Below are 24,852 nucleotides of genomic sequence, written 5' to 3' on the forward strand. Positions count from 1 at the left end.
CAAAAAAAAAAAAAAATCGGTATTCCCTACAATATTCCTCGTTGTTCACGAAGGCAAGGCTTGTGATTTCCAATCCCATATCTTATGATCCCTTATTTTGATTCGTCCGTCTGCAGACGTTTGTTTCTTGATCCTCTACCCCCGTTTTATACCAGCGAACCACTAGCAATAGTATTTGCTCGTGCTCACAGTGTGTGACGCGATGCAAGAAGCCCGGCCAAAAACCTTTCTTTATTTATTGACTTACCCAGCCTGCAAAAAAATTCCGAAATTAAACTCGCTTTGAATTATAAAACTTCGATGTAAATTGTTGAACTGTATACTAGCTGTTCAAAGGATGCACTGAATTGTCAAAACAGCGGGAGATCCTCGTACATACTAGCTAACTGAATATTCTGACCAACTAAATAGTAGCCGGCCGGTTGAGATGTTTTCAAGTTAATTAATGCAAGGATAACTACAATATAGCTTACCTATTCCTCAGTTCACAGTTTTCGATCAGGTACTCACAATTAGTGATGATTTTGTAAACAAAGACTGGAAATAAACAAAACATTTTCAATATTCAAGTTTAAAATATATTTAGCACCGACGACAGTCGATGTACTAGCATGCTTCAACCACAACTTGATTCACAAAATTTATAATCAAACGATAGGGATAAATTCACAAAATTTATAAATCAAACGACGACTCAGGAATGATTAATGAAAGCGAATGCCTTCAATAAACTTATAACTTACCAGCTTCTGTGAAGGATCACTCAGAACTAGCTGTAATACTGAACCCAAGATCAACTGTTTGCATCGCGTGAGCTCTGCGGTCAAGAATGGGTCACGCGAACGACCAATCTCGACCCCAGTGCTTACTCTTCTGACTCTTTCCCAGGCAGTCATGCGCAGAAGAGCTTTGGGTAGTTACGGCGCGTGTGGGCAGACCGATTTATAACTTTTTTTCTTTTGTTTTGCTTTGTTTGTTTGTTTGTTATTGTTTTTGTGTTGTTTTTTTTTTTATATATATCCACGATCCGTTGAACGTATACGTCCAAATATTCGCCACATGCAAGGAACTATGGGGCGCCGTTTGTAAAAAAATGATTTAGCTTAATTTTGTCATTTTTTTCGTTATTTATTAAATAAAGTTTTCTGATATGATATCATACGTCAATGATTTGATATAATAAATGTTGATTTCAAATCATGCGTTTATGATTTGATATAATAAATTATTATTTAAAATCGTGCGTTTATGATTTGATATAATAAATTCTGATTTCAAATCATACCTTTATGATTTGATATAATAAATTATTTTTTCAAATCATACCTTTATGATTTGATATAATAAACATTGATTTCAAATCATAAGTTTATGATTTGATACAATAAATCCTGATTTCAAATCATAAGTTTATGATTTGATATAATAAATCCTGATTTCAAATCATTCGTTTATGATTTGATATAGTAAATCCTGATTTCAAATCATAAGTTTATGATTTCATATAATAAGTTCCGGTAACGCTACTGTGCACTGCTTGTGTGATTTGTATTTATCATGTGGACATCTGGTTCTTAAAAACCCATCATGTCTATTTGTTAGTCCAAGCGAATTGTGAACAGGTTAGACTTTGTTAACGCTTACTAAACAAACCCGTCCACGAGAAACATATTTACGTACCTCTTCACATATTGATTTGTTTTCCATATCATGTTGCAGACAAGGCCAACAGGAAGACCTCCCCTTCCCACCATGTTACGTGGTTCATCTGGTGTACCACCAGCGGCAAAAAAGAGGCGGACAAGCCATAAACAAACTAAAATTTACAATAAGGACATTATTTGCCTCCCACATGTACCAGGTGATGATGTCGTCATCCCCATTCCTCGAGGAGAGAAACGTTCAAAGCTTGCTGCAATGGGCCTCATTGGGAAGATAGCCATTCACTCCGTGTGGCAGTCCTCCCAAGTACAGGCCGAAGTCAGCAGTGTCTTCTCGTCTGCATTTGGCTTATCTCAGGGAGACATTCTGTCATATGAGTACTTGAGGTACATGAACTCATTTGGTTAAGGTTATATTTTCGTCTTAATTTGGTCGATGTAAAACTTCTTTTTTGTTTTTATATTGATGCTCATATCTTAATTACTTATTAGTTTCTCATTTTTGGTCCAATAGGACCATGCCGGGGACAAAAAAGCTAAGCATTCCAAAGACCTCTAGGTCATTCCAATGGAATGCCCCAGAAGTCGTGTCCTTGTGCAGTCAAGGTTCGTTGTTTATCATGGCAAACAGGCTGCCACTGAAATGGCCCGTAAGTATACACCTTTTTGATAGGAATGGGCTACAACAAACTAATAGCATAGCTACGATTGTTCATAAATTGAATTAAAAGAACTGGCCTTATAGTACTGATCCCATACGTCTATTGATATGGATAAATCACTATCCAGTATATCGTTTGGTTTGTTTTGTCAACACGTATCCACTGTGTAGCGATTTATCCGGTGTATAGCGTTATCCAGCCTTCGAGCAACTGCTCCTTGTCAGAGTCACCGCGTGAACTGAACTTCAGACAAGTGTAGCATGGTATGGGAGGGGGGTAACGCTAAATACAAATATCGAAAAATAGATAACAGCAAGAAGTTCTCTACATTTCATGCTAGGTAAGCTCTACAAGCTGCCGCCATTAGGAAAGCCTCCCCACCCCTTAAAAAACACACAAGGTAAAATAATGGAGGGGTTTTAATGTTTTTGAAAAATCGGACAGATGTATTTTTAGGTCAAGAACCAGGAATAGTGTGTGCAATTGTGTTCTGTCGGAGAATAAACAATAATGGGTGAACCAATCAGATGCGCATATTTCCAGTAGAAGATGCTGGGTGTCTACTAATGATAGTTTGGTAAAATGTTAAGGTTTGAGATTTAGTAAATTATTGTTATTGGCATGGAGGAATTTTCACTTATTAGCTTCTTGAGAAGAAGCCCATCCCTTGTGAAGGTTGTATTCCCCCGTGAGTCAGATAAGGTCATCCTTGCAGAAGAAGTTAAAGAGTTGATGACCTTTGAAGACAGAAGGGACAGTGAGCAGAATGAAAGAACTGCACGGTTTTATGAATTCTATATTGATGAACTGGAAGCAGGAGTGAAAGGTTAGATAGATATCAAAACAATCTATCAGATAATGTACTTTTACTACACGCATCTCAACATTATCCTGAGACACAAATACTTGCTTTTCTTCAATTTGCTATAACTAAGTACCGTTGCAAAATTTATTGCTTAGTACAGTAATGAATCCAATTTTGAAATTTATTTGTTTCGTAGTTTTTCAGTTATTATATGTTTCAGTTGGTTTTTAAAATGAAATATACAAAAACCCGGCTGTATTAAATTACATCTATGCCAAACCCAATCCATTCCCCCTTAGCCCATCTCAAACTTCAAACTGAAAATAAGAAATCCTTAGCAAATGAACTTTCCCTCTTACTTTTCTTCAAGGTGGACCTCAGATGGTGGATCTGGTAAACTTTTGGACTGGTGCAAGTACACTCCCAACTGGAAATGATTCACTACTAGCTAAATTTGATGCTGGGTCAAGCACCTTGCCCCTAGCTGAAACTTGTTTCAGAACTATTGTACTTCCAACAGAGCACTCAACTTACGATGAATTTAGAAAAAACATGGACATAGCTTTAAAGTTTGGATCAAAAGGATTCAGTTTTACATGAGTCCTGATATTCAAGGTCAAAATTAATGATAGATTACTAAGTCTAAAACTGGATGTTTAAAAGGTTATTAAACCCGTTGATACATATTGCAATATTTAATCTTTGTTCCAGTTCAGTATTTATGCTCTTTTGACAATGAATTTGTCACTCAGAGCAAGTAATTTGAAGAGACAATAATTGCACAATGTTATACGGAGTACATGAAAAATAGCGATGATAGTTACAAGTACTACACATTGCCAGTGATACTATTTTTCGTTCAAGTAAAATTCGCCACACAAATAGTCTCCTTTGTAGCCGCTATTTAGTTGTTAAATTCTTGACGTTCCTCTCCAAAATGTTTTGAGGATTGTCACGTGATAAGCTGGAATACGGCTATCCAACGGAATAATGTCCGCGATTTGTATAGCTTTACTTATAATAACTGTAACGTTCACAAGGCAATATCCTTATTTGAAAATGTTAGGTTCCAGTTCTCTAATAACACAACATTCCAGAAAATCCACGTAGACGCATATTAATGGTCACAAGGTATATAATAAATTTGAATTAAAGTTTAAATCAGTGCTGGACTCGTCAGTAGCAAAAGTCGCAAACGTCTACTTAATAGATAACTTATGGACTACAACAAAACTACCGTGTCACTTCTTTACTTATACATGGCGCATAAACAAGGTATGAATCACCAACGGTGTCTTTAAAGGCGTTACGCTAGGACACAGCTCAATTCTGTAAGTAACTTACTTTGAACTGACTTTTCGATTACATTGCCGATTATCGCCGTGTCCTAGCCGAGTTATTGCTGTTTGATCCGCTGAAGAATAAACGCTGTTGGAACCAAAGTTTAGTAATGTTTTATCTACTGCTGTACCAGTTAGTTATTTGATCCCGGTCTACGGACAAGTGACGGCTCTTTCCCTCAAGCGAGTTGCAATTGAGTCTAGTTTTCCCCAGTTTTAACGTGAGTCAAGCACCGAGTTCCCGTTGAGCCTTAAATTCGTTTCAAAGTGGAAAAACCTTCCGCCACACTATTCACCTTTGACCCGGACACGTAACAAACGGATACTGTAATATTCAGTGAATTTAACTGGAAAATAGGGCTTGTACTAAAACATGGAACGCTGGAATGCCGCAACGCTGGAACGCCGGAGCGCCGGAATACTAAAACCCGGAACGCATTTTAGCTAAAATAAATAAAAAATAAAGAAAGAAATGAATGAATTAATTAAAACCTGTATTTCTAAACCCATAAATGAGTACTTCAATTCAAACAGGAAAATTTCCCCAGTATCACCACCCACCCACAACCCTGCCTGCCAAAAAAAAAAAAAAAAAAACCTTGATTATCTTTATTTGGTAAGAGCGTTTTGCTGTGGTATTTATTTTGAACTGATGATTATAATGTGTTTTAAGAAACCATCTAATATTTTGTGTCGATCCTCTATTTTCGGGTGGCAAAGATTTTGGTGATGTTTCCCGGCAAAATGTAATTATGATATAATGTAAGTAACATCTAGTGGTACAGTGTTGGGAAAATGGACGCTTCTGCGAGGTAAGTGTTGTTACGTTCTTTATTTAAGCCTCGTTTCTTTTCGTTTATTACGTTTAAGATATACAGAGTATTAAATATCAGCTAAGTAATCATTGTTTTCTGTTTAGCAGCAGTCCTAAAAGCCTGGAAAAAAAGAGGTAAGCACTTGAGTTTTGGAATGTTCCGATTCAGTGTCTCATCGATTCTTCGAATACTTCTGTATTAGAGTTTTATCCTTTCCACCACTACTACTACGGTACGTTTTATTTGATGATATTAGTGAATGTTGGTCAGTTCGACCGCAAAGTTAAGTACTCTCTGGTAGTGTACATGGATAATATTCGGCGAATACACTACTTGTCATTAGGTCATGATTAGGTGGCGTTCAGTTGATCTTTGACACGAAGTGCTACAAATAGACCATATTTTAATTTTAGCGACCGCATCGCGAATTGTATAATAAATGGGTCGAAAATTCTCCAATTTCAGGTCTTAGGATGTGGCGTAGGATTTCTAAATAAGCCGGCGAGCACAGTCAGCTGTCAAACGCAAAAATCCAACGCCTAGTGTTGGTAATCGGGTAGAACATTTTTTTGGGATCCTAAAATCCGAGTTTCGAGTTTTTATTTATATTTATTATTTTTCTAATTTATTTATTTTTCATGCGTTCCGGGTTTTAGTAATTTTGTGTTCCGGGTTTTAGTATTCCGGCGTTCCGGCATTCCGGTATTCCTGGCGTTCCGTCTTTTAGTACAAGCCGGAAAATAGTGTTTTCAAAAATAACAAGTCGCATAAGCAAACCTTTAAGTGTCTTCGATAAATTAGGCTTCGGCTCGAATTTTGAATTTAGAAGCAAGCCTTCACTCATTACTGTCATTTCCATGGACCCTCACTCGCCCAACAAATTATTTGCGACAAAATACTGGTTTTGTCATACTCGGAAATGATAGTTTCTTTTCCGTAATCATTTCTTTCTTTTTCTTTTTTTCTTTTTTTCTTTTTTGGTTATTTTTGGTTATTTTGTTATTAATTTTTAAAAAGCTATGTTATTATTATCATTTTATTTAATTATTATTATTATTTTTTTTTTCATGAAAATTACTTTTATTTTTTCATGTTCCGGGATGTTCTGGCATGTTCCGGAATGTTCCGTGTTCCTGGTTTTATCGACGCCCAAAAAGAAGGGGATTAGAAGAAAAAAGCTTAAATCAATTACAACCTTGGTACAAAAATAAAGCCTAAACTATGCGCGTACAATTACGTTATCTCTTTGGAGATCTAAGCTAAATCAAATATTAACTATTCAACGCATGGGTTCTGCACCCGCAATTCGCGTTTGACGCTCCTCTAAAGGTACATAGTGACGGGTTATTTCTTGCAGACTATTTGGAAACCTTAATTCTGTCATCTGAACCGTTAGTTATTACCGGCGATTTCAATTCGATTCAATGTTCACGTTAATAATTCAAATGATCCCGATGCAACAAAACTGTTAGATCTGTTAGATTCGTTGTCTCTCCATCAACATGTTACCCAATCAACACATGAACTCGGGCACACAATTGACTTAATTTATTACGCGTCGATCAGATTGCATTCATTCGCCTACCACGACGGATCATTTGTTCTCAAATCATTTAACTGTGCTGACAGCGTTAAGAGCAACTAAATTGGCAATCACTTCAAAGGAACGGGTTTAAAGGAAAATTAAATCAATTGATCTGGACACTTTTCGAAATGACCTTGCAGTTTCTGAACTGTGCCAAGAAACTCACGATGAGTTTAATGAGGTTGTTGAATGTTGCAATAAGACATTAGTAGTGGTTACACACACCTTGGGTTTGGGGTCTTCCAGAGGGTAAATGGCTTGGGTTTGGTTTAGCTCAGGTTTCACTTTACCCTTGGGGATGCGGTTACACAGTAAAAGACACCCCTCAGGGTAAAATATAATTAGATATGAGCTAACTGACCTTGTGAATTGGCGGGAAAAGTGGAGATCAACATGGATGACACGAATCGAGATCTAGTAAGCTTAATTTCAGTGATTCTCCTGCTTATTATTCGACAGTCTTCCATAAACATAACAGGCTAGCAGTTTTTTGCGAGAAGACACCGAAGAAGGCGCTTTCGATTACGCTACCTGCAAGGTTTGTCGGCATTGTATTTAAATTTACGAGCTCGTCGCCAATTTGCTCGCCGGCCTAGAAGAGCTTGGGTATTTCCACGACCACAGAACTGGTTCCAGGAACTTCTAAATAACAATGCACTGGATCACTGGTGGAAAGAAAAATTTAGAGTTTCGCGCGATACCTTTGAATATATATGCCAGCTCGTTGGACCGGCGCTCCAGCGGCAAAACACTAGGATGCGAGATGCCATTCCAGTTCCAAAGCGCGTCGGTGCAAGCCTCTGGCGACTAGCTACTGGAGAGTGCTACCGCTCGTGTGGACTGATGGTTGGGTTGGCAAAACCGACTGTTGTAAAGTGTTGCCATGAATTTGTTCAAGAAATATGCCGACTTCAAGATGAGTTTATCAAATTTCCTTCTACTGCAGCAGAGATAGCTAAAAAAATTAAAGGCTTCGACAATAAAAGTAAATTACCTAATGTAGTTGGAGCAATAGATGGAAGCCATGTACCTATTAAGGCCCCGAAAATTAACCATGAAGACTACTTTAACCGGAAACATTTCTACAGTTTTTTAGTACAGGGAATAGTTGATACCTCTGGCCTCTATTTATCCGTGGCTACTGGTTTTCCTGGAAGTCTACATGATGCTCGGCTGCTGCGTTTAACTGACGTTTATTGGGCTGCTGAAGATGAGAATATCCTAATGGCACCTACATTTGACTTAGGCGGAACTGTAGTGCGCCCACTTATCGTGGGAGACACTGCTTATCCAAACAAAACCTGGCTCATCCGACCATTTAAGGATAACGGTGGGCTTACGCGCGACCAGAGGAATTTCAACCGAGAGGTATCCAAGGCGAGAATAGTATCCGAACATGCATTTGGTATGACCAAAGGAAGGTGGAGGGTATTACTTAAGCGCCTAGACGAAGACAGTGACAGAATACCTGACACTATCATCGCCTGCTGCGTGCTACATAACATTTGTGTTTTACGAGGAGATGAACTCGACATAGATGATAGTGATGATGATGATAGCGATGATGATGATGATGACGACGACGGCCCCCCTCCCAGGCTGCAGCTGCGGTTCTACAAGCCCTTGTTCAATACGTTGCAAATCAATAGACATATATCCCCTTGATTTTGTCCTCTTTGCGTCCTAAATTATAGAAGGTTACGAAATAATTATATTTTGCTTTGCAATTTATTTAAGCAATCATATATCCGATCCCATTGATCCAAACCTGAAAGTAACAGCAGATTGAATAAATATGTATATATATATATAGTAATATAAAATCAATCAAAAATGGTGTAGAATTTTACACGGGATAATTACAGGAAATATAAAAATTCTGTTTGCTAAACAACTGTAACGTCTATTATACTTAAGAAACAGCTGTTGTAACCATTTTACAGCACTGTGTATTTTAGTGTCCAAAATACTATTCAAGATCAATTAAAATTTCTTTTTGCAGTTTTGCAACAATCATGTAAACAGTTCCTTTTTTCTTTGGAATAAAAAAGCTGAGTTAAACCTATTTTTTGGAAGCAAATATGTCTCCGAGTTTTCCTAACACAGACACAACAAATTCTTGGTGTTGTCGCTGCGCTTCTGCCTGAGATTTGAGGAGAGCTTCAAAAACTCTCTCGTCATTCTCTTCGGATCTTTGGATGGCTTCTTGCTGTGACTTCATCATGTCAAGGATTGCTAGCTCCATGTCATCGCCGCTAAGCCTTTTCTTCTTCTTTTTTGGTCCTTTTTCATCCTTTTGCCCAGTTTTTCCAGTTTTCTCTGCATCCGCACTATCTCCTCCAGCAGAGCTGGGCGGCCGTTTCTCTGGTTTCTTACTGCAATCTTGATTTCCGGTCGATAAAATATCGTCGGTATCATCAGAGCTACAATCCTGTCGGTGGGCTTTCGTTTCCTTGACAAATCTTGGATTCACTTTGTCTGATGAAGCCGTAAATTCGTCGATGTCTTCATAGTGCTTGAACGTTTTCCGTTCCCTTCCCGTGCGATTGTTGTTATCATATACGCTTTTGTATTTATCCAAGAGCGCCCGCCACTTCTCCTTTAACTGCGCTAATGACTTTTCAGATTCCACGCCATTGTCAAAGCACATACTTTGAAAACTGCTTCAAAATATCTTCCCATATGTTTTTTTTGGCTTGACTGCTTTTTGTAGACTTAAGTCTATCGTAGTACTCCTTAAAAGCGGCAATTAAGCATCTCTCTTCGGTCAACGACCAGCTACTGCGCTTGTTACGATCGTCGCTTCGGTTCGAGGATTCACTTGGAGTTGGACTAGCGCTGTCCCTGTCTGGTTCAAACTGAAGGTGATTGCTAGTACCGGGTACAGGGTTCTGGTAAATCGGGTAGGGATTTAACATCGCTGGATAATGCAGTGGAGGCTGATTTTGAGCCATGCTAACACCATACAGGGTATTACCGGTGTTGTTGATTCCCTGCGGCCTTGTTTGATTTCGTGCCGCAAATAAATATCCGTTGTAATAGGGATCTTCATTTTGACTAGCGTTCCTATAAACAGATAAACAGAAAGATTATAATTTAATCAACTTCGTAACTGGCAGTCTGAAGGGCAAACTCATGAAAATAAATAAATAAAGAAATACTCACAGTGATGCACGAAACCCTGCCATGTTACCCCGTGCTAGAAGTAGGCGCGAAATTAGCCAAGTGCTTCAGAGGTCACCTCAGAGCGCCTCACGCGATTTCCTGTATTAGCTGCGTTCTGCTTTATGATTGGCCAAGCCACCTCAGGGAGCAGATAAACCGTACTTTTCAGTTCAGGAACTGTCATGGGAAGTTCTTTTGTTCTTTTTTATGTATCCATGGAAATAACCACGACTATTTAGCTGTGGTCACACTACAGACTTTTACCTAGGTAAAACCGATTTACCTAGGGCAAATTCATCAAAAATCTGCCTAGGTAAATTCATCTCGGGTTTTGTTTTACCTAGGTAAAAATTCCGGGAAGGTCACACTACTGATATCGGCTCCCAAAGTTTTCACGCCAGTTGAATTTTTTGGAGCGTAAATTCAAGAAGGCAAAATGCGCAGGGATCTAGATAATCAAAGAGACGTTTTTTTCTTTTATCTCGCTGTGATTTCTTACGCTAATTCAATATGCAAGGTAAAGAAAGGCGAAGACGTAGACGTCTCGTGCTCCCAAAATTACTTGCACAGTGTGATCTATGTCCGGTTCTGTTATCAAGACCTTCGCCGATGAGCGTCTATTGGCTAGCAACCTCGGTATTTCATATTTCCCTAGCTATTAGCTGTGGTCACACTAGAGACTTTTACCTAAGTAAAACCGATTTACCTAGGGCAAATTCATCAAAAATCTCCCGAGGTAAATTCATCTCGGGTTTTGTTTTACCTAGGTAAAAATTCTGGGAAGGTCACACTACTGATATCGCCTCCCAAGAAGGCAAAATGCGCAGGGATCTAGCTGATCAAAGAGACGTTTTTTTTCTTTTATCTCGCTGTTATTTCTTTCGCTAAGTCAACGTGCAAGGTGAAGAAAGGCGAAGACGTAGACGACTCGTGCTCCCAAAATTTATTTCAGAGCGTGATCTATGTCCGGTTCTGTCATCAAGACCTTCGCCGATGAGCGTCTATTGGCTAGCAACCTCGGTATTTCGTTTTTCCCTAGCTATTGCTTTGGGGTAGCTGTCAAGGTAAACTCTATTGTTTTCAAGACATATCCAAGACCCAGAGGATAAAATTTCCCCGAGGTAAGTTACCTAGGGAAAAATCGGTCACACTTAAAAAATCAAGTTACCCCAGGTAAACTGTCAACAAGTCGTGTTTACCTAGGTAAAAAGTCTGTAGTGTGACCACAGCTATTGCTTTGGGGTAGCTGTCAAGGGAAACTCTATTGTTTTCGAGACATATCCAAGACCCAGACGATAAAATTTTCCCGAGTTAAGTTACCTAGGGAAAAATCGGTCACACTTAAAAAATCAAGTTTCCCTAGGTTAACTGTCAACAAGTCGTGTTTACCTAGGTAAAAAGTCTGTAGTGTGACCACAGCTATTGACACATGTTCTTGACAAACACGCTCCGCTTCAAAGAAATATCATTCACCAAAGGCAACGCGTACTCTGGTACAGCGATCAGGTTTTAGCTGCAAAAAGGATGAGAGGGAAAGCAGAAAGAAATTGGCGCTCATCAAAATCTACACACGACCTAAAAGAATACAAATCTGCAAGAAACTTCGCTACTAATTTGATTAAAAAAGCACGTTCCGACTTCTATGAGAACCTCATTCAAGAAAATAGTTCGGATCAAGGAAAGCTCTTTAAGATCTCGAAGCAGTTGTTAAATCAAAGCTTCGAAGTTCCGCTTCCTCCGCACGTAAGTAAATCGATGTTAGCAAATGAGATGGCTAATTTCTTCGTTGAAAAGATCAGTAATTTAAGATCTAAATTCCATGAATGTACAATTCAGGATTGTCAAGATTGTACCCCCATCATGGAACTACATTCTCCGTCATTTGGTAGCTTTAAAGCAATTACAGAAGATGAAACTTACGGCATTATCATCAATTTGGCCAAGAAATCGTGTGCTCTCGATCCCATACCTACATCCCTGCTGGTAAAGTGCATTGATGTCCTCTTACCGGTCATAACTAAAATGGTTAATATTTCGCTTGAAAGTGGCCATTTTCCCTCAGCATGGAAAAAGGCTTTGGTTCGACCGATTCTTAAGAAGAATGGTCTTGACACTGTTTTTAAGAATTATCGGCCTGTAAGCAATCTTTCCTTCAACTCAAAAATAACCGACAGAGCTGTGTTTCTTCAAATTGACAATCACATGAAGAAACATGATCTTTACCCATCACTACAATCTGCCTACAGAAAGAACCATAGTACAGAAACAGCACTTTTGAAAGTTACTGACGACATTCTGATGGAAATGAATTCTCAGCATGCTGTTCTACCTGTGTTACTTGACTTGAGCGCTGCCTTGAACGTCACCTTCCAAATTCTCACTGTTGTGCGGATGATTCACAAATATATTTGTCCTTCAAGCCCGATGACTTGTCAAGTCAACAAAATTCTATAAGTGCCATGCAAAATTGTATTGACGACATTCGCTCGTGGATGGAACACCACAAACTCCTTCTCAACGATGAAAAGACGGAATTTCTCGTCATTGGCACCCGGCAACAGTTATCTAAAGTTAATATTTCTTCGATCACCGTGAGAATTTCTGCTATAATGAAATCGTCAGTTGTTAGGAACCTTGGCTCGTACATTGAAGACAAGTTGTCAATGAACTCCTGCATCAACAAAGTCTGTAATGCATCATTTTACTATCTCCCAACATTAGGCGGATAAGAAAACACCTATCGCGTGACTCCTCAGAGAGAGAAATGAATATCCTAGGGGGTGTCACAGAGATAAGAATGGCGGTAGGCTTGGGGAAGGCCAGAGCGATTCTCCACACCTTATTATCATGTCATAATAACAATACCCAGGGTAGAATATTACACTATGTAAACTCGATTTGCATTGGTAATTAATACCCTGGGGACTATGCAAATGTAATTATAAAAGAGGTTACACGTGCTCCACCCCAACACTCTACTCAAGGCCCCACAAGCGAAGAGCTTGGCGACCCCCCCCCCCCTCAATCGAGTAAGTCGGGCTTAATCCTGTCACCTCCTAACTTCGCCTGGTCTTGGGCTTGTCCCAGGCCAGAGCGATTGTCCACACCTTATTATCATGTCGTTAATAACAATACACAGGGTAGAATATTACACTATACATATACGGTTTATTATAATAATCATTTATTAAGTACCTAACTGAACAAATTGGAAAGCGGCTGACCATATTTTCACCTTGTACTACTTGAAAGAAAGCTACGACATGATGCTATTGAGAAGGACATAGCAGCATCGCGGCTATAATATACGGTCGCGGTGTACGACATAACAATTTCCTGAGTATTATTTGTGGTTACCGGGTACGATACAATATCATTCAAGTTACGATATCAGGTTACCGAGTACGAAACAAGAGCATACAAGTTACGATCTATGGCTACCGGGTACGATACGTCAGCATTGGAGTACGATATAATACTATTCTGGTTACGATATAAGATTACCGAGTACGATAATACAGTGTTCCGGTTACAATACAACATCACCGAGTACGACATAACAGCATACCAGGTACGGTAAGACAGTAGACAGGCAAACTCGATATAATGCACCTTATGGTACGATCCATTTTTGTCCAGTATTCCCCTCCATGGACGACCTCGAGACCATGAGATTAGGGAGCTTAAGCAGCGACGTTTTTGAACTACGCACGTCAACCGGAAGTGAGCCTTTTCCTCTTTTAATAAGCCTTTATGCTACCGTATTTTTATTGCCAAATGTCTTCATTCTTATAGAGACGATTTGCCCAAAAATTTGTTCAAAATCACGGCTCAAGAGTGCAAAACGTCCATTTCCGGTTGACGTGCGTCGCTCAAAAACGTCGCTGCTTAAGCTCCCTATTGTGTCCATAACAGCGAGAGTCCGTAGTGATGGGATTTTGTATTGGAATTTAGCTGCTATCCTGATGATCGTGTTTTTCCATAAAAGTAAGGTGTCCTTGACTGTATAAACAAACTATTTTGAAAGTTTTTACTAGTTGCGCGGGAAACGAGGAAATTCTGTTTCATTACCTGCGAGAAGACACAAATATCGAGCACAAGACTGTGCCACAATCGTCATCATCATCTGACAATCATCATCATCATCATCATCATCATCATCATCATCATCGCTTTTATTTGTTTAATTGTCGCACTATTGCATATCATTTGCCCTCATCATTGTGCCCCAATGACTACTAATTTTGTGGAAATTTCGAATGCGCTAGAACCGACAGAAAACAAAATGGATTTCATAATAATCAGAAAATGTGACATCACAAAGTATGGCCCAGCTAAGATAACAAAAAGTACAAAAATGCAAACACGAAAAGCAAATCTTAAGTACAATGATACTAACAAAAGATCTCGGTCTCGAACGTTTATGCTCAAGTTCCATCTTCTTGTAAGTTGGAAAATGGCATTTTTCGCCTTTTGTTGCCACAACAATTAAGTTCTTTCTCTGTAGTTAAATATTAAAGTGACTCTACCTAGGGCTTTGAAGTATGCTACTTGTTTCGCCAAAAAATGTGCATTTATTGCTTCATGTCTTTAGATCGCTGCAATCAGTAATCAAATCTAACATTCGGCGTATTTCTATGGGACAAACAGAAAGATATTCCTCACGAAGCGAAAAAAAACAAAAAAAAGGGAAGGGATACTTTCATTTGTCTAACAGAAACGTGGCATTTACTAAAAAATACAATTACTTCACATCCAGGAACAATTCCACGCGAAGAGATAAACAGCTGCAGCACTTTCCGGAATTAAACAGCACTGCAGTGTTCTCCACTGTGCTTCTACACAACAGCTAAATTAAAACAGACCCCCATCTTACAAATACTTTATAAGACAATAAGCTTCACCCCAGCACCTTTAAATCCTAATTTCCTGATCCCTCCTCGATCCCACAGCAGAAACTCCATCAAAAGCCCCGAAGCGAAAAAGCGCCAAATTCAAACAGAGAAAAGAGAAGACAAATTCGGGAATGCAGATAAAGATCGAAACCTTAGAAGTATTCCAAGCGCAAAAACGATGATTGATTTTAATTTTTATTCAAGTTTTCTTCCTTCCCGGCGCTCGTCCCTCATTTGAATTGTTGTCAGGAAACGCTTGACATATTCAACAAGGTGCTGTGTACTGGGCTTGACTTTCTAATGCCCATTAGGAGAGTTCGCGTTAACACATCTCACGCCCCATGGATGAACTATCACCTTAAATCACTCATCCTCAAACGACAGAAAGCCTTTCATGATGGCGGCACGGGATCAATGCTGTACAAATTCTACAGGAATGCCGTAAATCGTGAAAAGGAAATCATGCAAGGCCCGATTTTACAAGTCTAATGTCAAGCATATGAAGGAGAAGAATCCCAAGTTTTGGTAGAAGGAGGTCAAACGCTTGTGTGGTTTCAACTGAAACTCGGGGAACGTTTCTAGTCACATTCATATTGAAGGAATTGAAAATATTACTGACCAAGAACTTGCAAACGCAATCAACGAGGCCTTCCTTGAGCCTCTTGAAGAATAACGCCTGTCCCAACCGCCGACCAAACTTCGCATCGATGAGGACACGCCTGAGCTTCCGGAGGTTTCGGATATGCGTATTTTTAAGTTATTGACTGCGTTAAACCCTTCCAATGCGTGTGTTCCTGACGAGATACCAAACTGGATGCTCAAGGAGTAAGCTGAATGTTTGTCCTTTCCAATCAGCAGAATCATCAACCTCTCTTTGAATGAGCAGTCTCTACCGAAGATCTGGAAGTTCGCGGATGTGTCTCCTCTACCAAAGGTGAAGCCAGTTGAACACCTGAAGAGGCAGCTCAAGCCTATTTCCCTTACTCCATGTGTATCTAAAGTTGCAGAGGAGTGCGTAATTCTCGATTACGTAAAACCTGCAGTTCTGGATGTGCTCGACCTGAGTCAATATGGAGCTGTTCCCAGTTCCTCAACCACCCAGGCGCTAATACACATGCTTCACAACTGGTCCAAGGAAACCGATGGCAACGGCGCTACAGTTAGAGCTATTCGCTTTGACTATAAAAAAACGTTTGACCTTATAGATCATAGAATACTTGGAGAAAAGGACTAGTGAACTAGCGATGGTGGTGAAAGACATTCGTGCGTTAAGGGACTCATTCGATCCCTGATTGGATGAAGTGTGATGGAAATTTGCATGTACCGAGTTTAAAAACTCTAGTGTTAAAAAATATAACCGAGAACAGTTTAGAACTTGGAAGGAATTGGACAGAGAGACAATTTTCGATTAATAGTTTTTGAATTCGCTTGGTAGTTTTTTTGTGAATTTGAATTCGGTCAAATTGTAAAATTCGTAGTTAAGACTTTGTGTACAATTTTTGAATATAGTTCATTCTCGTGAACATTTCTGGTAGCAGAACGAGATTTATTGCGGTCATGTCAGTGAACGGCGAAGTAGCGGATGACGGCGGTGAGGAGCCAACTAGCGGCGAAATCGAAGAGCAAATAGAGGACTTTAAACAGGACAAAGCTACACAGAAATTATCCTTTACTCGGATAAAGAACAAATTGCTTGGCATGCTGGACGATCAAGATTATCCAAGCCGAAGAGAGATAAAAAAAATGTGTCACCAACTCAGCGATGCTCAGGAACGTGTTATGGAAACTATGCATCGTCTTTCAATGGAATACGCGCTCCTTAAGGACAGAGAAAAAAGGGAAAAGGTAGTCGAAGAGATGGACAAATTGGAAATAGAATTTTCGGAGGCAAACGAGAAAGTACAAGAGTATTAAGATGCCCGTAATGATGAGTTATCGAGTCTGGCAACAAAAGCGTCTAAAAACACCCGTGGCTGTCGAATTACAGAAAGCGTGGCAAAGAAAAGCGCGGAACAAATTCAAAGGGAGGAAACGATGCATAAAGAGAAGTTTGATGGTTACAAAGAATCATTACGGGAATTGAATCGTCATTACAAAGAGACATTCGACTCCGGAGGTCGAAAATTTACGAAAGAACCGTACAAAGAGCCGACGCTTGGTCGCGATATGTGGAATCAACTAAAGAGAGTTTCCATTCCCGTATTTAATGGTGATAGAAGAGCTTATGAAGGATGGAAAGCAGCGTTTATGGCGTGCGTTCATCAAGCACCGGCCACACCCGAATACAAATTACTTCAACTCCGGCAGCATTTATCAGGAGAAGCCCTTAAGATAGTGGAACCTTAAGGGCATTCAATTTCATCGAACGATTTGCAGATTTGTTGGATGTAACCGTCGTAAACCTTAAAGAGGCTAATCGTCACGACGAACTCGGAAAAGGAACATTGTACATTTGCTTATGCAAGAAATTAAACGAGGGGATGCTTGCCCAATACCATCGTTGGATATTCGAGAATCACCGCTGGGAATCAGTCGAGACCCTCAAGGAATTCGTGTTACAGGAAGCGGAATTCCAAACAGTAGCATCGGAGACCATTCGAGGAGTAACTTCGTCAAACAGGAACGTTGACTCAAGACGTAATCGGAGCGAGAAGGCATTCTTTGGGAATGCTCAGGAATCGGAAATTCAGAAATATCGCCCCTGCAAAGTGTGCAAAGGACATCACGGTGTTTGGCGTTGTGACAAATTCAAAGATTTGCCAGTTCAAGAAAGATGAAATACTGCGAAACGCTTGAAACTGTGTTTTCGCTGCCTAGGAGGAGACCACCGCGGTCAAACGTGTGTCAGGACTAGGGTGTGTGGAATAAACAACTGCAAAGACAATCACAATAGACTTTTGCACGTTAGCAAAGAACAAACTCAAGCAGTTCAAAGACAACCGGTTGAAACTGGACCAACAACAGACAGGAACGAGGCAGCTCACGGCATAGCGGACACTAAAAGTGAAACGAAACCTGAAAATGAGAAAGTGTCATTGGTTCTTTTACCTCCTCGGGAGCCTGGTGACAATCAAGCAGAGAGATCGCACACGACTACAACAGCAGAGGGTACACAAACAGGCTTTCTTGCTCTGCGAACAGTTCCTGTGATTCTTAAAAATGGTAATCGTGCAATCAAAGTGAATGCCTTACTTGACGAAGCGTCAACCAAGACGTACATTAATGCTGACGTGGCAAGTGAACACGGACTTCAAGGAATCTCACGGAAAGTCACTGTGAACGTTCTGAACGGTCAATCATTGAATCAAGAGAGAGCACCTGACGAGTACGAGTTCAATCGAGTTGTTTTCGGAGTTAACTCCTCACCGTTTCAAGCCCAGTAATTTGTTGCTCAGACGCATTCAGAAAAACACAAAGACGAGTTCCCTTTGGCCGCAGAGACAGTGCTGAAGTCAACTTACATGGACGATAGTATGGACTCAGTGGTAGACCAGAGTCAAGGTATCAAGCTCTGCGAAGAATTAAATCAGCTCTTGTCCAAGGCAGGGATGCAAGCTCATAAGTGGCTATCAAATTCGACCAAGGTTCTCGAGAGAATACCTGTAGAGAGAAGAGCGTCAGAGGTCCACATAGCGAGCGATGGACTACCGATGGTGAAAACACTTGGAGTTACGTGGTTGCCAGAAGAAGACGTTTTCACGTTTATCGCCAACCCTCCGGAGAAAGACTTTCCTCTTACTAAACGGAATTTCCTCAAGAAGATCGCCAAGTTATTTGATCCGGTTGGGTTTTTAGCACCATTTCTTATTCGCGCCAAAATCTTACTTCAAGAAATGTGGGCCGCTGGGATGGACTGGAACGACTTATTCCTGGGAGACCTAGCCAGTAAAGCGCGTAAATGGTTCAAGGAGTTGGAAGACCTGCCTACCATTAAAGTTCCTAGATGTCTACGCCTAGGACAAGAGGAAGAAATGTTGTCGCAAACATTACATACTTTCGTAGACGCATCACAAGACGCCTATGGAGCTGTTGTCTACTCAAGAGCAACCTTTAAAAGCGGAGCAGTATATATCCACAATATTTGTTGCTGCAAAGTCAAGAGTAGCACCCCTTGCAGCTACAAGCATTCCTCGAATGGAGTTGATGGCCGCAGTTCTAGGATTGAGAATGGCAGGATCCATTTCAAGAGTTTTGAACGCCAGTTTGGATCGAGCAACTTTCTGGTCGGATAGCATGAATGTACTTTGGTGGATTAGAGGAAGAAGCCGATCTTTCAAACCTTTCGTAGCAAACCGTGTTGGGGAGATCCAGACTGCAACAGACCCAAAACAGTGGCGACACGTTCCAACCAACAAGAATCTAGCAGACTTAATTACGAGGGGACTTAAACTGTCTGAACTGACCAAGAACGAGAATTGGTAGACTGGAACGGACTTTTTGGAGCACGAGGAGTCGGAATGGCCAGTTAACAAGGTAGTCATAGAACAAGGAGCTGCGAAAGTAGAAGTAAAGAAGTCAAATTCAGAATTACCAGTCCATTTCAATCATCTTTATGACGAGCGAGCAATGATTACTATAAACCAAGAGGACCTATCATGGCGTTTAAACCCCAAACGTTTCTCAAGTTGGAAAAGATTCATGACAGTTCACGCGTGGGTTCGTCGTTTCGTGGATAACTGTAGCGGTCGCGCGAGACAAAATGGAGAATTAAAGCCAAGTGAAATCGAGGACACAGAGGTTCAGGTTATTAAAAGCGCCCAGCGAGAAGCCTTTCCTGAAGAGTATTTGGCCCTTCAACGCCGAAAGGAGCTACCGAAGAACAGTAAATTACTTGCTTTTCGACCACGATTGGACGAAGAAGGTCAGATGAGGTGTGACAGTCGACTTAAATATGCAGAGTTCTTATCTCATGATGCTCGTTTCCCGACAATTCTTCCTCGATAGCATCAAGTCACAAATTTGATTGGGAAGTACTCTCACGAAGAGGGGAATCATGCAAGTGGAACGAATCAGACGCTAGCAGCCCTATCGACTCGATTCTGGATAATATCTGGACGTGAAGAAATTCGAGAATGGGGGAGGAGTGTAATGAGTGCCGCAGGCGGAAGGCCAAAGCTGCAAAGCAAATTATGGCGCCCCTTCCACAGATCAGACTTCGGTTATCACTCCGACCTTTTGCGCAAACAGCTGTAGATTTTGGGGGACCTTTCGTCACAATTCAAGGAAGAAGATCTCGAAGACAAAAGCGATACTTGTGCTTATTTACTTGCTTACCTACAAGGGCGGTTCACCTTGAGATGGCCTTTGGAGTTGACACTGATTCATTCCTAAACGCCTTCTATAGGATGGCCAATCGAAGAGAACTACCCAGAGAGATGTTATCAGTCAATGGTACGAACTTCGTCGCGGCCGAGAGAGAATTGCGCGAATTGGTTGAGGCGCTTGATCAAAGCAAAATTGCCCAGTCAACAGCAAACAAAGGAGTAATGTGGCACTTCAATCCGCCACTAGCACCACACTTCGGGGGTGTACACGAGGCGATGATTAAAGCTGCAAAGCGGGCTGTGAATGCAGTATTGGGCAATGCAGACGTGACAGATGAAAAATTAACAACAGCATTCACAGGAGCAGAAGCGTTATTGAATTCAAGGCCCCTCACGTACCAACCAGCAAACCCTGAAGATGATATACCACTGACACCGAACCACTTTCTGAAAGGTCAAATTGGAGGTCAATTCGCGCCAGAATCCGTAGACGAAACCAATTATAGTCTCAAGAAAAGATGGAGAAGATTCCAAGAGCTAGTTAGACATTTCTGGCATCGTTGGCTCAGAGAATGGATCCCAAGTCTCAGCAACAGAAGAAAATGGCTGAAAGAGGAACGAGACCTTCAATCAGGAGATGTTGTCTTAGTCGTGTCGCCCAGCACACCACGCGGGCATTGGCCTCTAGGAAGAATCGTCGAAGTATATCAAGGAAAAGATGGTCACGTAAGAGTCGCGAAAGTCCAAGTGGGAAAGAGCCAACTGACCAGACCTATTTCGAATTTGTGTGCGTTGGAATTGCAGTAAAGAAACTTCCGTAGAAATGGAGCTAAAGCAGAGCTGGAAGATGATTTACATGAATGAGACAGCAAGACGTTCGTTAATGAACTTTGGTGACAATGTCATCGACATCGATTTGGATTTTTTATATTTATTTTAATTTAGTGCACTTAGAGACATTTTCCTCTTCTTTCGTATAGATAAAGTTGATATGCTGTGTCATATCAAGGGGGGAGAAATGGACAAAAGGACTAATGAACTAGCGATGGTGGTGAAAGACATTCGTGCGTTAAGGGACTCATCCGAGCCCTGATTGGATTAAGTGTGTTGGAAATTTGCATGTACCGAGATTAAAAACTCTAGTGTTAAAAAAATATAAGCGAGAACAGTTTAGAACTTGGAAGGACTTGGACTGAGAGACAATTTTCGATTAATAGTTTTTGAATTCGCTTCGTAGTTTTTTTGTGAATTTGAATTCGGTCAAATTGTAAAATTCGTAGTTAAGACTTTGTGTACAATTTTTGAATATAATTAATTCTCGTGAACAATACTCGTAGAGAAATTGCGCAGGTTGAATCTGCTTACAAGAATTATCAATTGGATCATAGATTTCCTTTCTAATCGTTCCCTTGAGCAATAGACCACACTTTCCATGGGTTTACCGGCGTGATAACCCACGCGGGATGTTGGGAGAACACGAGAACAGCTTGTAAATCACGAGCCGAAGGCGAGTGATTTACAAGCTTTTCGAGTGTTCTCCCAACATCTCAAGTGGGTTATCACGCCGGTAAACCCATGGAAAGTGTGGTCTATTGCTTTTATAAAATAACTTTTAATAAAATGGAGTCTTTTAGGTAAAAAATATGATTTTAGTACCGTGATCAAGTCATGTCTTCTCTCTAAAGTCATCATAAGCCAATCACGACTCAGGATTTAATAGCGCTAAACTTTCTCAAAACTCAGTTCAGTCAAACAACAAACAGCAACAGTTCAAAACACGAGTTTTTGCACTCATTACATGATAACTTATGAAAGCTGTTTTACAGGAAAAGTCAACACATATTCATGCGAACGTACAATGAAAGAATACGTTCATGGTTTGTTTACTACAGAAGTAGAAATTGATTGAACATCAGACTGTACGCAGCTGTATTTTGTTGAGTCGATCCGTAAGAATTTCGTGCTTACAGAGGGAACTGGCAGCTATTGTAATGGAGGACTTAATTCACTTTTTACAAGCCGCAGTGGTTTAAGATCTGTTTTCTGGACTTTATTATGATCAAGAAATGCTGCGGTAACGACGTCGCTGCATTTGCGCTGCATTTGCGACCGATGGAAATATGTCAGTGGTGGAGAAAGATTTCTTTGCCGTAGCCACATATTGGCGTTAATATTTGTCGATTTGTGAAGTCAGGTGGTTTGAGGTAGGTCATGGCATCGATATCAGCGAATAATTTGTGCAAATGTTGGAAAAAACTAGCCCGAAACTCTGACATCTTTCATCATCGTTGGCAGCTTGTTTACAACCTCCAGCGGCCGATTTTGTACCATATCTTGATCAGAGATCTCTTTTTGAAACAATTTCTTTGATTAAGGAATTTAATTTTGAAATAAAATAAATCAAGAATGGTAAAACTATCCGTTTTGTTGCTGGTTGGCACGTGGTTAAGTTTTCCTAGAGACTCAGTCTACACCAGAAATTCACACAGTTGTTGTCTTTCTCTGTGATTTGGCATCGTCGTGAAATGTAAACTGCTTTCCAGCTTTGTACTTTATAACTTTTGAAGCTATGGCAGTAGCGAATTATGATGCTCAGTAATAAAATATGGAAACCAACTATTTTAATATTAGGAAGGACTGGGTAAGTAACTTGTTCTCTTGTTTATAACCTTTCTAAAATCGTTGTTTGCAGATCAATAGCCGGTTTTGTTTATGGCTCGTGGCCCGGACGCCCTTTTCTATGGGTTTACCGGTATAATAAACCATAGGTTTTTGACCAATCAGATCACGCGTACTATCTCAGTTATTTTATAAAAAGAATTAAACTATCTGAGGGCTGTTACTTAGAATGGGGTTCAGTGCCCTCCGGGGTCCCTCAGGGAACAAAATTAGGTCCGTGGCTGTTTCTTGTACTTATGGCGGAGCTCCCGCGCGCGAAGCGGAGCACCATGGGTAAGAAAATTTGGCAAACTATCCATCCGAGAAAATTTGGTTATGACGTAGCGTGCGCCCGCCCGCCCACCCGTACACACACTTCATGTAAGCCGATGTCAAATGTCACAAAAGATCTTGAACAACTTGACTAGCCTCTTAGTTACGTAAGCCATCCGTATGAGTACAATTGACAGCTGTCAAAATCAGACTTCCGCTGACAATTATCACATGACCGTCTCGCGGGCTCAGATAAAAGACCAGTCGTTTTGCCCCTATGTATAAGCTGATATAATATGTCACACTTACCAATTCAACATAAAAACGAAACTACGCCGGGCAAGGTTGTCAGTTGGCTGACAGGGCTGGCTGACAATCGTTTAAAGTTACATTGGCAAGCCAAATTAAGGTCAATTGACAGCTGTCAAAATGGGAAATGTGCAGACCACTATCAGAAAACTAATAACGTGGGCTCAGGTTTGCTCAGGTACACGATCTGGCATTTTCCACTACATGCCGGACGGATATGTCCTACTCACACTCGTAGTCTGTTAATTCGAATATTCGCCATTCTAATGAAGGTTAATTGACAGCTGTCAAACTAGAGTATACGCTGACCATCATCACCTGAGTGTATTGCAGGCTCATTTTTCTATCCATTGAGGTCACGTAGTGTTTAAAGTTTTGCGCTGATATTTTATTTGATCACGGGCTCAATTCGAAGCCCCATAGCTTTATAGAAAATCTATCCATCCTAGAAAATTCGGCAATCACATGACCGTGCACCGACCACCCGACCTTCCGTCCGTCCGCACCACAGGCATACCAATGTTTAATCTCACACTTTCTAGCTAGTTTGGGAGCCTGCAACCTGATATTGTACATCCATGTTTTGATTAATTGACAGCTGTCAAAATAGTGTTTCTGCTGACCAGTACCGCCTGACCGTATTGCGGGCTCAGGTATCGACCCTCTGAGTTCGAGTAATTTTTTTAAGGTATCCGCTGACAAGTTGCTTCTTTTCAAATGATCGCAGGCTCAAGTTCCATTTTTTTAAAAATGCATATGAAATAAGCCGTGTTTCATGAGCCGCACTTTTAAAATGTTGATTTCGAACTGACCTCGGACACGAAAATTCAACCGGCTTTTACATTTACATGCAGGGAAGGCAATCGCTTTTGACTTTTCTCACTGTCACGCGTTGATCACGCTCTACGTCCAATTTTTATGTTCTGATTGGTCAAAATTTGACAGGTGAGTTTATGCGGAAAATTGATGCAGCGTCTGGAAACTTGCTTACTGATAGCTGGAGCTGACAGAGTTTTGTGTCATCTTGTGATGTTTTAAACTGTCTATTTCTACTTGGTGTACAAAATGAAATACAGCTGCTATCAAGATTGTTCTGTAATGCGTGGCTGGTTTGTTTATTGCGCTTTTTGTTGACAAATGCACCGCTTGTCAAAGTCATTGGAAATCCGATTTCGCATGGCATCGTTTTCAAAAATGAGCTTACTCACTTGCCCTTGCTTGAGGCGTAAGAGGGTTGAAAAGTCTCAAGCGATTCTGGAACACTTGATGACCTTCAGAAGCAGCATCTCGACTGGTAAGCCTGGGCAATTATTGTCTTTGATGTGTTTTTTGGGGGGTTTCCTGAAGTCGAGCGTATGGTTTATGCGGCTTAAGTTTATACACGAGAAAATGATCTAACCTACAATAGTATCAGGTTTAA

General features: G+C 40.5%; 3 protein-coding genes and 1 pseudogene across 5 annotated transcripts in view; 2 read left to right on the plus strand and 2 right to left on the minus strand.

The window, feature by feature from the left end:
- Positions 1-24,852, minus strand: part of LOC140944949 (demethylmenaquinone methyltransferase-like) — a 102,669-nt gene that overhangs the window by 49,184 nt on the left and 28,633 nt on the right. For 2 of the 3 annotated variants that reach the window (XR_012166715.1, XM_073394067.1), the window contains exons 1-2: positions 744-834; positions 474-537 (exon numbers count right to left, since the gene is read on the minus strand). The gene's annotated coding sequence lies outside the window, so the exon portion shown is untranslated. Of the gene's footprint in view, positions 1-473; positions 538-743; positions 835-24,852 lie in introns of those variants that run through there. The other variant, XR_012166714.1, reaches the window with a different exon arrangement.
- Positions 7,262-8,533, plus strand: LOC140947553 (uncharacterized). Its single transcript, XM_073396731.1, has 2 exons — positions 7,262-7,285; positions 7,493-8,533. The coding sequence occupies exons 1-2, from the start codon at positions 7,262-7,264 to the stop codon at positions 8,531-8,533; spliced, it is 1,065 nt and encodes a 354-aa protein (XP_073252832.1).
- LOC140935190 (uncharacterized) lies at positions 8,716-10,150 on the minus strand (annotated as a pseudogene).
- LOC140947734 (uncharacterized) lies at positions 20,001-20,999 on the plus strand. The gene has a single exon (XM_073396951.1). The coding sequence runs from the start codon at positions 20,001-20,003 to the stop codon at positions 20,997-20,999; it is 999 nt and encodes a 332-aa protein (XP_073253052.1).

This window comes from Porites lutea, chromosome 1 (assembly GCF_958299795.1).
Source record: "Porites lutea chromosome 1, jaPorLute2.1, whole genome shotgun sequence".
Lineage (NCBI taxonomy): Eukaryota > Metazoa > Cnidaria > Anthozoa > Scleractinia > Poritidae > Porites > Porites lutea.

Bases quoted from the DNA above. Each gene is read 5' to 3' on its own strand.
- LOC140947734 (XM_073396951.1), top strand. From the start codon at position 20,001: ATGGGGGAGGAGTGTAATGAGTGCCGCAGGCGGAAGGCCAAAGCTGCA.
- LOC140947553 (XM_073396731.1), top strand. From the start codon at position 7,262: ATGGATGACACGAATCGAGATCTA. The intron at 7,286-7,492 runs GTAAGCTTAATT...CCACGACCACAG, and splicing joins ATGACACGAATCGAGATCTA to AACTGGTTCCAGGAACTTCT.